The following is a 13,153-nucleotide window of genomic DNA, read 5'->3' on the forward strand; positions in this document are numbered from 1 at the left end:
ATGAAACTATTAAATATTTTGGCTTTCTGTAGCACTTTTCAATATACATCAAACAAAGCAAAATTCCCTTGGCATTGATCTTACACAATCTTACTCACTCATTTAGTGCTGAGTTGACAAGAATAATGAGGAAAGATGACTTATTCAAGGTCGACTAAGATTAAAACCCATCACTGCCCTTTTATTCATCATAATCAAGCAAATGACATCAAGATTCTAACAGTCTAACAGACTGAGCTAGAAATGAAGAACTAATTTCAGCCTGGGTTCTATACTGAATTTGCAATCACACTGAAATAAATGAAACGAAAAGGAGTTTTACGTCCTACTCTTCTGCACCATGTGGGTTAATGAAGACGGGCAACGCCATGCAGGGTGCGATGAGGGAAATTTTGCCAGGACAGCAGCATTAACCTACTCTTTTTCGATTTCTAACTGTCAAGTGATCTTTAACATGCACAGTCTGTAGCACATGGGGCCTCAGTTTATTGTCCGGGGGGAAACCGGGTTGAAAAATCCGAATGTATTATCTCGACCTATGCCAGGATTGAACTCGGATCTTCAGGTTAGCGAGCAAGCGTCTTAACTCACTAAGCCACGCCGGCAGAGTGTGAAACTCTGAGTAACAACATATTTTTTTTAGGTTCTATTTGTATATTATAGAGATGAAGAGGTATATGACAGTGATGATGAGGGAGGGGAGAATAAGGAAGATGAAGTTTTAGAGAAAGATGATCTAGCTACTGCTATAAAATATGAGGTGAGTAGATTTTCTCAGTAAATAGATAAACAGACTAAAACTTGAGAGTAAATTATTGATGTCTTCAAGATATTACTATTGTTTTACTGTTTGTATTTATGTACACTGATGTAGCGTGGTGCTAAAACTATAGCTAACTTAATGCTGATATTTTTCTTCTTTTTCTGAAAGTGGAACATTCCCAAAGCTAAAGGAGAGCCAGGAGGGGCCAGATATCTCCTGAGAAATATTTCACCCTTCTGATCATATACCTCCGCTAATTGAAAGATGTCAGCTTACCAGTGTTTAATTGACAAAATCTCGTTTCTCCTTTTTTGTCACTTCATGGATACCGGTATTTTATTCCCAAGTAAATCTTTTCAATAGATTTGTTTCCCCAAATATTTTTACTTGTATTTTCCAGCAAATGAAAAGATTGTCTGCAGATCTAGGAGAATATTCCAATGTAGCATTTACTTATTCAGAACCTGCTGAACCCAAAAAGAAGAAATTCAAAAAGGATGCATACTTTAGTGATGAGGAGGAGCTAGATGATGATTGACAGTTGGTAGGAGGAGCCTATAATGGACAAGTTTGGAGTGCTTGGAATTTCAGTTTATCTTGAAACTCATGGGATGTCCATTCCCCTGTGATGAGAGGAAAATGTGAGATCTAAAATAAGAAGACCTTGAATCTCTTTGTGATCTATTGAATTCCTTGTAAAAAGCTGATGCCATCACTTGGAACTATAAAACAGACAGCAGTCCATTGTCGAACTTAAGTCTCCCCTCATTTGGAGGGCTAGATTCAGATAACTGATGTTGAACCACCTATGAAACATTTTACTTTGAAGCTATGAAACTTTTGTAAGTTGATGGAATTGTCATGCATATTTTGGAGACTGAATCCGAGGCAGTGTTGCTAATGAGAGATTATTTCTGTTACCAGTCCATTGACTCAAGACTCCACACAATTCCCAACCTATCTTAATAGGAATATTATAAAATAATAAAATAATTAAATAATTCAATTCATTAAGATTTGATCTTTTTATTACAAATTTCTTTGTATATTATTAACAAATAAATAATAAATATTTGGCTTCAATATCACAGATAGAAAATAATAATAATAATAGATATAATCATCAAGTAGGGAAATCTACTGTACATAAAACACAGTAAAAACACTGGGTTTAAAATTGTGAAAAGGATTCAAAAGCCTACATGGATCTAATTAATTAGATTTTGACATTGAAGCTAGGAACACAGGCTTAATGAGTCCAAGTTAAGGATATTTGAATAAAGAACTCTTCATTTAAGGTCCTGAAATTTTCAGTCTTAATTAAAAGTAAACCCAACTTCGTTTCATTTTTTTTATATTAGTTTTTATTTTTAGTATAGCCATTTCACAGTTGGGTCTGATGCCCAGAGTCTTGAGCATTCGTCAAATTAACCTTTACATTAATAAAAACTAATAAAAAAAAAAACCAAAGTTGGGTCTAATTTTTGAGAAATTAGGTCTTGGACTTGTCTCAGTCGTTCTAGCAGCTCAGATTTTAATACGCTCGTAAAATCCAAACACAATCATTATAATCTGTACCAGACCTTATTTATGAAATCCATGTTTTTAATATTTATCAATACTGCCATTCTGCATATATCCAGTATTACTAACTGGCCAGTATGAGATATCATTATCATAACCAGGATTAGTTTTCCGTGTTGGTCTGACTGATGTGAATATAGGACCGGTAGGATGAAGCTGAGGGGCCGAATCGTATGGTGGCATACACAATCTAAGTTTATGTAATAACTGACCAGGCCAGAAAGCATTAGGATCTGTTTTTCTGTTGTGATGGCGATATTTGCCGGCATGTTTACTGAAATACAGAAAATAAAAAGATATTGATCAAGTATGGAGAATATTGCGTGAGATACAAACAATTTTCACTATTCTTTTAAAACAAATTGAATGAGTAGACTTGATGTCCCACAGATGTTTGTGGATCCTGGCCATTTGAACAGCCCTGCCAAAAAGCCATTCAAAAGTTATGCGAACCTTTTCAGCCAAAAGATCATTGAATTTTATAAAGGAACAAATACCTTGTTAATCTTTCATACTCTTCAAATGTCATCCAAGTATCAACTTTAGTTCTAATCAATGCTGTTCCAGTAGATAACTCTTCCTTGGTAATATTCTGTAAGACTTGTTTTCCACTCCTATAGGTTTGACGGCTGTCCATCACCAGTCGTCCACTCTTAGTTCGTTTAATACTATCAGTATGTTTGACCTCCGTGGACTTTTTAACTTGTTTCGGTTTATCAGCAAATTTTGAGGTTATCAGTGGCTCGGCTGGTTGTGAGACTGTATCCCTTATCAAATGATATGGTTTCTCTGCCGGGTATAGTAATACTGAAAAGGATAATTAAAAAAATTACATATTTTCTGTGAAATGTGATGAAGAGAAAATTCCCTATTATATACAGTTTCTAACTTCTCTATCTGGATATCCTATCATGTTAATAGACATCTGACACCAATTTTCTGTCTTGTCTTGGACATCAATTCAACCATTTTGAAAATAAATGTTTGGTTTTGTGCCAGCGTCTTGGGCCAGCTGAATTATAACGCAGTATCCCCGTCCAGCTCATAAAAATGTTTTTATATGGATACCAGACTGGTTTAACGGTCTACAGGTCAGGAAACCAAGTTACTCAGGATGACTCTCTTTCCATATTAATACATTTGAGATAATCTGAACCTCGATACCCAACAAACCAGGACATCTTGTCTAGCCAGGCCAGTTCACCACATACAACCAGGTCCTCATACCCACCCTTTTCTAGTAGATTTGGAGACAAAACAACTCCTCTTTCTTTACACAATTGAATACATTGTTTATATTCAGCCAGACGTCTTTGACGGAACGTATCCACCATCTTGCCGACCTCCCCAGTCAGTGTTGTTTGGTAACTGTGATCATCTATTGCCTTGTCCCCTATTTTAATAACTCCTGGTGCTGGCTCATCATCAGCCGTTATACCATGCTATCAATAAATATAATCAAGTTCATATCAAATCATGTCAATTTAGACGGTTATCATTAAATAGTTGGACTGTGGTTCACTATATTTAAATAGCTTTATGTGGCACTAAATTTAACCAATCAAAAATTGCCTTTTTCATAAGAGAGTACTCAAATAATTGATGAGTTATGTTTGTACATTCATGTTTATAATCCTTGCAGAATAAATCCCCAAAAACATGGCTGATGGCATTGAAAATAACTGGAATAGGCAGATGTTTTGGACTAGTTTAAGATTCTCTCATGCAGTTACTACCTATGACACCATTGCATCTATGGCAACTAGATGTCAATTTTGTTGCTTATTACAAGTGATAGAGCAAGTTTTCTTTCATAAAGACCAGCACTTGGTGCCCAGAAATATTTCTTACCTTTTTCCTGTACTTATTTCTTCGTAGAACTTCTTTATCATGTTTTATAAGATCTGTCATGGCTTCTGGTGATGAAAATATCATTCGACCTGGATCTGTGTCAAGCTCTGGAACTTCTAAATACCTGGGGCTGCTACATCTACTTCCCCTACTCCCTGACCGGAAACTGTCTCCCCCAATCAAATCAGCTGTTTTAATTGGTAAATCATTAAAATCGGGCGATGGTGAATTTCCTTGTGCGCTCGGTATCCGAGGCGTTTGTCCTCCATCACTTCTCGATCGGGCGCTAGTTGTTCTGGGACGCGGTTTTCCACGTAAACTTCCTGTTCTGTGACCGCCTTCTTTTTCTAGGGAGGGAGTGACAGGAGATGGAGGAACAGCATCGTCTGGTGATAACGAATGTGCTGTGACTGGGCGGTTATCTTTTCTACTAGAGGTGAAAGGTCGATGATTTCCACTTGAACTACTGAATAATGAATCTGTAATGAAGGAAAATGAGGTTTTAAAAGAAATATTCAGTAAATGATAATATACAGATTTAGTGCAACAGATTCCCTGAAACCAAAATGCTAAATAAATATTCCACAATAAACAACATTAGGTAGGTAGGTAAGGATCTTAAATTGACAAACCCAAATACCAAATAAACACTATTACCTATGTGGACTGCTTACTCTGGTTCATATGTGCATAATCTTAAACAAAATGAAATCATTACCAAGTGTATCAATAGAAGCGTTTGATTTCCGTCTGTTCTCACGTCGTTCTTTTCTCCAGATTTTGATACCATGAGATAACTCAGCGTAATCTAATTCATCATTAATATCATCATCTAAACAAACTATCATATCTTCTACCTCTTTATCTGTTATCGGCAGATTGGCCTGCAGAAAAATATCAGTTTATTTAATTATTTTCATTTTGAAAAATTTGTACAGGGCTACCGGTAATTATTTTGAAGGGAGTGATCTCAAAATTGCCTTTTCACATTTCATTAATATGTAAGCCCTTTTTAGAAAGAGATATCTTTATTGAAGACATCGTTAACCAGTATGTGGTTTTCGCACGTGCTCGGCAACCTTGAGGTTGTGGGTTCGAGTCCCAGTTGGAGATGTCAATAAATTTATTAAATTTATCAGTCTGGAAACAATCATGTCAAAATCTTTTAAGTGTGGAAAGTTTTTCATTTTAATAGACTCTTCTTAAAAGGTGCATTATTATAATATTATAAATCCTGTCAGGAACCCGATAATCTTGTCGTGGAAACACGGGCATACGCAAGATATTACTCAAGACTCTAATCGGCGACAAAATCTTTGACCCCGCCCACACCTTAAATGAACCAAGGAATGGAGATCAGAAATATTCAAAGTCAGCTTACATGTTTTATAGCTGCCTTGAATTCTGTTTTTGTTGCTTTCCAATTCTTATCTTTATCCACAACTTTAAATAGATCTAAGAGTCTTAATTTCTTCGCTTTTAAATGTTCATCCATAATCTGCAGGGCTACGGGAGCTGGCGAGGCTATTTTAGGAATTTCTGGCAAGTCCCGCTTGAGGGGTGGAAGTTTTGGTTTGGGCTTTCTCTTCTTCAATTCAGCCTTTTCTCTCGAAATATCTTCCATTTTATAAGCTACACGTTTTTCTAATTCCGATTTGTCTGTTTTATTTGCCAGGTACTCCTCCGTCAGACCCATGCCATCTAAATTCTTACGTAGAGTTTTACGTTCAGCCATCCATGACTTATACTGAGAAATTTTGTCTTCCTCTGCCTTTGCTTCTAGTTGTTCTTTAGTCAAAGGTTTTGTGATTTGGGGTCTTTCCATAATGGCTGAATTTAGAACTGGGCTATCAGATGCTGGTTTCCGATTAATATATAAACCTAAACGATGTTTCATGGGTGTTTCCATAGATGGCGCTGTAATCACTCGTTTACGACTCAACGGACCTCCAAATATCTTCACTGCCGCTCTATAATGTTTAATGTGAGCTAAATCTCGTTTCTTTAATCCATCAAGTCGTCTGCCCAGTGGAATGTGATCCATGTTATATTCATCAAACAGCCGATCCAAGACAAAACTGATGTCTTGATCTAAAATACCACATCCACCTTTAGGAGCCATCTTGTTGCTTGTTTGTTTTAAGACTAAGGGAAAATTATTCCAGATTTTCTGTTTTCTGAAAGTTGAAAAATCGTAAAGTAGACTTGATTGTGAAATTTGTTCTGTTACTTTAAAATCAGTATGATCTGCTTGTATTTAAACACAAGATTACTTAACTATGAATACCACCATTCATTTGTCCTAGCCTTAAACTAAAAGCACATAATAATCTTATCTCAGAAACAGTGAATCAAGGTATGCCATATGGCATTGGCCTTATTCTTGTATTTACTGCATTATAAGTGGATAGGTTAGTACATGATAAAAATTAGGTTAATTTTGGGCTCTGAATAATTTCATGACAACAATGTCAATATGAGTAAAATGTCTATTACATTGACAGCTTCTCTATCTTCTATGCCTGTGTCAGTGACAGATCATCAGATGTCATTGCCTTTCGTTGGTCTTACACTCAGGCTGAGTAACACAGCAAAGCCTCTGCTGAATGTAATAACGAACACTCTGAGCAAATCTGAGACATGGAGATTGGCTAGATACCGATCGATAGAATTTGAAATCGATTTGAAGTCAGAATTGACGTTCACGTCTGTGTCTCACTGTCTGTTCTTTTTGTTTAAATCAAGTTTGAGAGAGACGTATTTCAACCTGAAAAACTTTTACACACATGACAATGTTCAATTTTGGATAAAGAACTATTCATGTTTAGAGGGATAACAGAAATCACTCGATTCAGAGCAAAATATAGTCAATAAAATATAGAATTACAGTCGTTGTTCTTTTTCAAAGCTTTCTAGTCCACCATTTTGTTTCTAATGTAAACATTCGACGAAAGCGTCCTCTATTCTAAAGGGAGGTAATAAATTCATATATTTGACTTTAAGACCACAGCTAATTTTCTATTTCTCCACTGGTCAACAACAATCAGCAAGAATATCCTCGAGGTATATGCATTGTAGTTTTTGGATATTTTAGTCAATTTGATACCCTTGCATAGATTTCCATTTAGCTCTTAGACAGAATCAAGGCTGTGATGTTTGACCATAATAGGAAGGTTCAGGCTTTATATTCAGCTTTTGCAAGCCTTCCATCTCCTACCCAGGGGCAGAATAGAATTTCATTTAAATTCTCTTACTCCGTCAGAAATGGAGCTGTAAATCAACTTCTTTACTGGGCATTGACCTTTGATCTCTCAGAAACTCACAGTTCAATTGCAGTCTGTTATCTTATTTTCAGATACATTTATACAACTAACATCTCATAACATTATAAAATATTTAATGCCTAAAATATTTTTGTTAAATACAAATCAAGAAGAATAAAATTCAATCTAACAATAACAGTTTTAATAAAACATGTAAAAAAATAACTGGTCATTTCTTTTCTTGAAAGTGTATGTTAATTTGTTCCTTTAGAAACTTCAGAACCTGAAACATGTTATCACTCTATATCACTATTTCAACATTTAAAAGATTTTATGATTGTATTTGATCCATTATATATTTCTGTCTAAAATCAACTAATGTCTAAGTCTGTGGTAAGTTGGATTGTCAACTGCTAGGCAATTAGGTGCTATGGGTTAGAATCATCTTGAAGGCAGAAAAATTTGTATTTGTAACAATTTGTATGTGACATTTCTAGGATTTAGGCCAACTTGGCATCCCTTTCGAAAAATTTATCTGTATTTTAGCATTTGTTATTCACTTGTTTGAGTATGATTTTCTTAAACCAGCAAGTTCAAATTTTCTTTATACAATTGCTTGTCCATTGTTAGCTATTTAAAATGATAATCTGTCAAAAATAAATGTCATACTTGAGCAATCCATTTTACCAATTTGAAATTTATTTTAACTTTATCTCACACTAGTACATCAATCTCAAACTTTGATTGAAAAACAATATACAACATTCTCATATGTCATGACCAATGTAATTCTTGTCTAATTTGACAAAAAATGCTAGATTCTTATCTTTCCTGGATGAAAAATACTAATTCTGGCCATTTGAAATACTTTTGTCTTTAATACAAGTGGCAAATAGTTTTGCATTTAAAACAAGTGGCAAAAAGTTTTGACTTTAAAAAGTGGCAAATAGTTTTGTCTTTAAAACAAGTGGCAAATTGTTTTGACTTTAAAACAAGTGGAAATAGTTTTGACTTAAACCTTTGCCTTAAAAAAGTGGCATATATATGTAAAACAAGTGGCAAATTAGCCATTTAAAAGTGAAAATTTTATCACACTACATTATTTTGAAAGTGAGTAAGCACCTTAGAATTTTCAAATCCCTAAAATAATCTAAAACAAAATAATTTTTCCAATAGTTGATGAACATTAAAATAGAAATTTTCTACAATTTGAAGCACCACATTGGCAAGCTATGCGATTCTTTTGGCTTGATAAATGTCGCATTTTTCCTTTCTTATCTGAGGAAGGAGGCGTAGGCACTGTATTTGAAATGGCTGATCCCTGAGTTTTAGGAGTAGAAAGGCTATCTTTCCAGTTTTTATTGTAGTCTGCTTTCGGCGATTTTACACCAGATTCTTCATCTGTGACAAACTGAAGCGGTTTTGGAAGATTATGGATGGCATCCTGGTTATTACTACCGTCCATTAGACTCCCTATCCCTGAATCAGATCCATCCTGGGAAGAAATCCCAGAACTTGGTATTTCAGTTGTATTTAAATTTGTTGCTAAATCATCCAGACTCATTGTTGATGTTGATAACATGGATTTCTGAGTTGTGTCCCCTGAAAAAATATTTTTGAAAATATCACTGACGACACCTTAATTTCACATGAAATTTTCTTAATTATAAAGTCAAAATATTCAGTTGATTCTTTACCACCCAGCCGTGCAAAAGAAACAATAATATTTTAAAAGAATAACAACTTAGAGGTGCACAAGCAATCTGTTTAGCATCTGGTCGTTGACCAAACCTCTTGTCACTGATTTCAAAATGGCTATTGAGGATCTTTCGGCCAGCTGGTCTTAATCTATCACTGATATTTGGCATGTAGCTATTAAAAAGTCATCAGATTTATACAAACAATGAAATGAACGAACCTGTCATCATATAATCAAAGGTTAACTCCTCCCCTTTCTGGATATCTTTCTTAGCGAACAGTGAAATACGAGGTAATCGTGGGTCTAGTGTATTAATCCACACAGCAAATACTTCTAGGTTGGGATCACACTGAAAAATAATAGCATTAACATATTAAAAACCGTTTCCATAGCAACCAGAAAGTCAAACTTCACAAGCTGGTACCATTAGCAAGGCAGATGAAATGTGTTCAATAGGAAACCTGTGTGGATAACAACAGACAAATCCATGTTTCCCATCCCATATATAAGTCCTGGAATTCAATGTCACCTTTTCTTACTTTAGACAAGTACCCTACATTGTGGTAGTGGAATACCTGTCGGTAGCGAATTGGATTGTCATCTCAGTTAGGGAATTAGGTGCCATGTGTTCCAATCCTCAAGGCAAGAAAAATTCTGAGGCCTGCGCCAGTGCTGTCGGCTGTCAGCATGAATGTTGCCTCTCACCCTCTAATACATTTGAAATTGAGCAGGAACCAAAGGGAGAAATTAGACTGGTGCAGATAGACACTATAAGCTTTTGTGTCACTCAAACACTATTTATACATACCGAGTGATTGATGAAATGTGAAACATTCCCATAATACCCTGCATCAACAGTGAAAGGACAGTCATCATCATTATAATCTAGGTCAAATAAATAGGTCATCCCTTCAGCATCGTAAACTTGGCCTCTCCTCTCTGCCTCTTCTGCTGTGATAACCTACAATATACATAAATAAACATAATTTCTCTTGGGTCTGATAAGCATGCTGATATTTACATGTTTTTGAAAGTGAAATAAAATACAGGTGTTTTTACAATGAGTATGATTGACAATAACACTGCAGTTGTATTTTCTGTGATCAATAAACTTTTTTTTATTCTTCACTGCCTTTTTCCTATATTAGCATTAGAAAATAGAGGTATATATATGATACGTCCTGTGGCATTTTCTTTGCTTCAGTATAAAATGATCAAGTTTTCAATATTGCACTGGCTATTTGCACCATCCTTCACAGCGCGATTTGTCTTTGTTTTCAATACGTATCATTGTTGTTGCACTAGTGTTCTTTTTCCTGAACATGAATCCATTTTGATCATCAAGAATGCACTTAAGTGACTTTGTTAAGGTTAGGTAGAGGTGGCTAAATACCTTCAAGGTGCGAATAGCCACTTTCCTTCAATATATCTATACTTACTTCTCCAACATATTCAACAACGAAATTCCCTTTCTTAATTTTATCTAATGTCTTGACACCCCATCCTCTACCATTAGCAGTACGGAATATACATAGCCTGTACCTACAGCCATTCTGTACCACACGATTCGAACATTCAGGTCCGCATTTGCACCGCTTATTACACTCGTAGATTGGAGTCCCTTTTTGCACACGGACACGTTTATTTTTATAATACGCGAAATCTGTCCCGCACCCCGACGGACAACACTGTTTCCTGGTGTCGTAACAATCGGTACATTCACATCCAATCATTGGATCCTGAGGAATACTAATTCCCTCCCCTTCTTTATAATCCGTGATAAATTCAAAATCCTGAGGTGGACCCTCCAAATCGACTTGATTTTCAACAAATATTTTGGCAGGATCAATACTGATATTGTTTAATTTTTGTTCCCATTCTTCCAATTCCTTAGCTATAGCGTTTTTCTTGATCTTATATCTTTTACTTTTTGGGTTGAGGTTCATTTGAAGACAATGGGCACTTCTGGCACGTAAACTTCTTGACCTTTCCAACCCCGAGGCCGTAAAACTCTTAATAAACTGGGGACTAGTCAATGCAATCAGCTCTCTAGGAGTAATATTTTTGGTAGCAGGTGAGCTTATCAGTTTTTGGAAAATATATTCCACAGTTCGTCGTTTGAACGTCTTATTGTCCTCCTCCTCGACTACTGTTGTGATTTTACGTTTGCTCGGTCGATTCTTGAGACGTTCCCGATAATCTTGGATTATTTTCTGACAATCTAAATTATTGGCAGGTTCCCAAGTGTTGTGAGCAGCACTCCATCCTTTCCATTTTATCAAATAAAACGTCGTTCCCTGAAAGTACATATAAACACATCAAGATATAACCTGGATTTTGTCATGTCAATTCTAGGTCAATTCAATGTCAAGCTATTCCGACCTTTCTTGTTTCACCGATGTTTGTAAATATAGTGATTTGATTGGTGAATACAGCCAATCTGAGCTCGACTCTTGACAGAAACTAAAAGCCTGCAAAAAATAAGCCATAATGTTTACAATCTGATTGGCTATATTCACTGACGTACAATCCAATCATTGCATTCCATTATACAAAAAATGGGCTATTGCAGACAATGTCTAAGAAAAAATCCCATACAGCTCGACATTGTAAAGATGGAGACAAGTGTAAGAGAAGAGTTTATCACCTCATCATCAATATGATCAAAAATATCTTCTACTTCATATTCCTCTTCATCATCACTCCATTTTACATCTCCTCTATCAACCACTAAAATATAGTTATAATCATTGTCCTCAAATTGTCTGAAAACACCCCCATCAAATAAATCATGTTTTAAATCTAATAATGCCTAGGCAATCTTATGCCATCAATTTACATAATAATGTAACATAAGTTTTGCCATGCCATGCAGTCACTTATCTGCAGCAGGCCACTGGTCAGTGGTAGGCTAGCAGAACCAAAAGTGCCAGTGTCACCGCCAGTGTCTTCCAAGAACTAAGTCCCAGCCTAAGAATAAGATGCATTCAGTCATCAACACTGACACCATATTATATAACATGCAGTGTATTTTTGTGTTTGTGTCTTTTCAACTAAAATCATACTAATGACTAACTAATTTTCACATAATCAATAGACTTATCTATTGCTCTGTGACCAAGGCCAGTGCTTTCATTGAGACTCGTCTCAATACACCCTAACACCAGTTCCTTCTACATTGAGACTAAAATACAAGGTTACAAAACATATGAGCAATGCAACGAAGTAACAAGTAAAAATATTTACATTTGGAGATCAGTTTTTGAGCACATTCAGGTCTCATTTTCTGCAAAATCTGCAGCAATAAATATCTGTTAGTTTCAAGTGAAAAACGAAGACCATTTTGTTGACATATTTCTTGCAGATCGAGAATTCCGGACATGCAAGGAACTTTTGCACCTGTCTCATTCGCCATCTTTGAAAAAAAGATGCTAATAGTATCACCGAGGTCCACTCCACATTTCGGAAATGTGAATTATTTGAAAAAGTGAGATATGAGTCCAATATTCAGTCTTTTGTTGATGATTTTTTAACAGCGCCTTTTTCAAAGAGCGCGGCCATGTTTGAGGTGACACGTTTTGATTGGATGATAAAGAGGTTAACTTGATTGATTTCCCTAATGGTATCTTTTCCCGCGCTTTATAGGCGAGATTAACCAGACTGTATAGTCTCTTTTTACAGGAGAAATCATTTTAAGGCAAAACTTATTTTGAAGAAATAAATCTAACCGAGATCTGGGAAAGATGGTCATATAATTGGTACAAATCAACAAGTTGTGTTAAAGGGGAAGTGGACGCCACCTGGAAAAGAACCCAGTGTTCGTTCATGTATTATGTTTTTTCTCATATTGTCAAATTTGGTTTTGATATTAAAGTTATCGAAGGGACTATTCTTCTTATAAACTTTATTTGCTCATCGAAGTCCAATTTTCAAAATTGTTCTCAATTTGTTATTTGCTTTATTTCTAACGCTAAGATCACTGGTATTCGATGG

General features: G+C 35.6%; 2 protein-coding genes across 2 annotated transcripts; both read right to left on the reverse strand.

Annotated features, from left to right (window-relative positions):
• Positions 1 to 2,368: 2,368 nt before the first annotated feature.
• On the reverse strand, positions 2,369 to 2,984 carry LOTGIDRAFT_134763 (hypothetical protein; the record flags this gene model as incomplete). The annotated part of the gene is made up of 2 exons (XM_009068740.1): positions 2,369 to 2,621; positions 2,845 to 2,984. The coding sequence occupies 2 exons, from the start codon at positions 2,982 to 2,984 to the stop codon at positions 2,369 to 2,371; spliced, it is 393 nt and encodes a 130-aa protein (XP_009066988.1).
• A 6,369-nt stretch (positions 2,985 to 9,353) lies between these two features.
• On the reverse strand, positions 9,354 to 11,106 carry LOTGIDRAFT_134869 (hypothetical protein; the record flags this gene model as incomplete). The annotated part of the gene is made up of 3 exons (XM_009068741.1): positions 9,354 to 9,509; positions 9,969 to 10,121; positions 10,600 to 11,106. The coding sequence occupies 3 exons, from the start codon at positions 11,104 to 11,106 to the stop codon at positions 9,354 to 9,356; spliced, it is 816 nt and encodes a 271-aa protein (XP_009066989.1).
• Positions 11,107 to 13,153: the final 2,047 nt, after the last annotated feature.

Source organism: Lottia gigantea (assembly GCF_000327385.1).
Source record: "Lottia gigantea unplaced genomic scaffold LOTGIsca_93, whole genome shotgun sequence".
Classification (NCBI taxonomy): domain Eukaryota; kingdom Metazoa; phylum Mollusca; class Gastropoda; family Lottiidae; genus Lottia; species Lottia gigantea.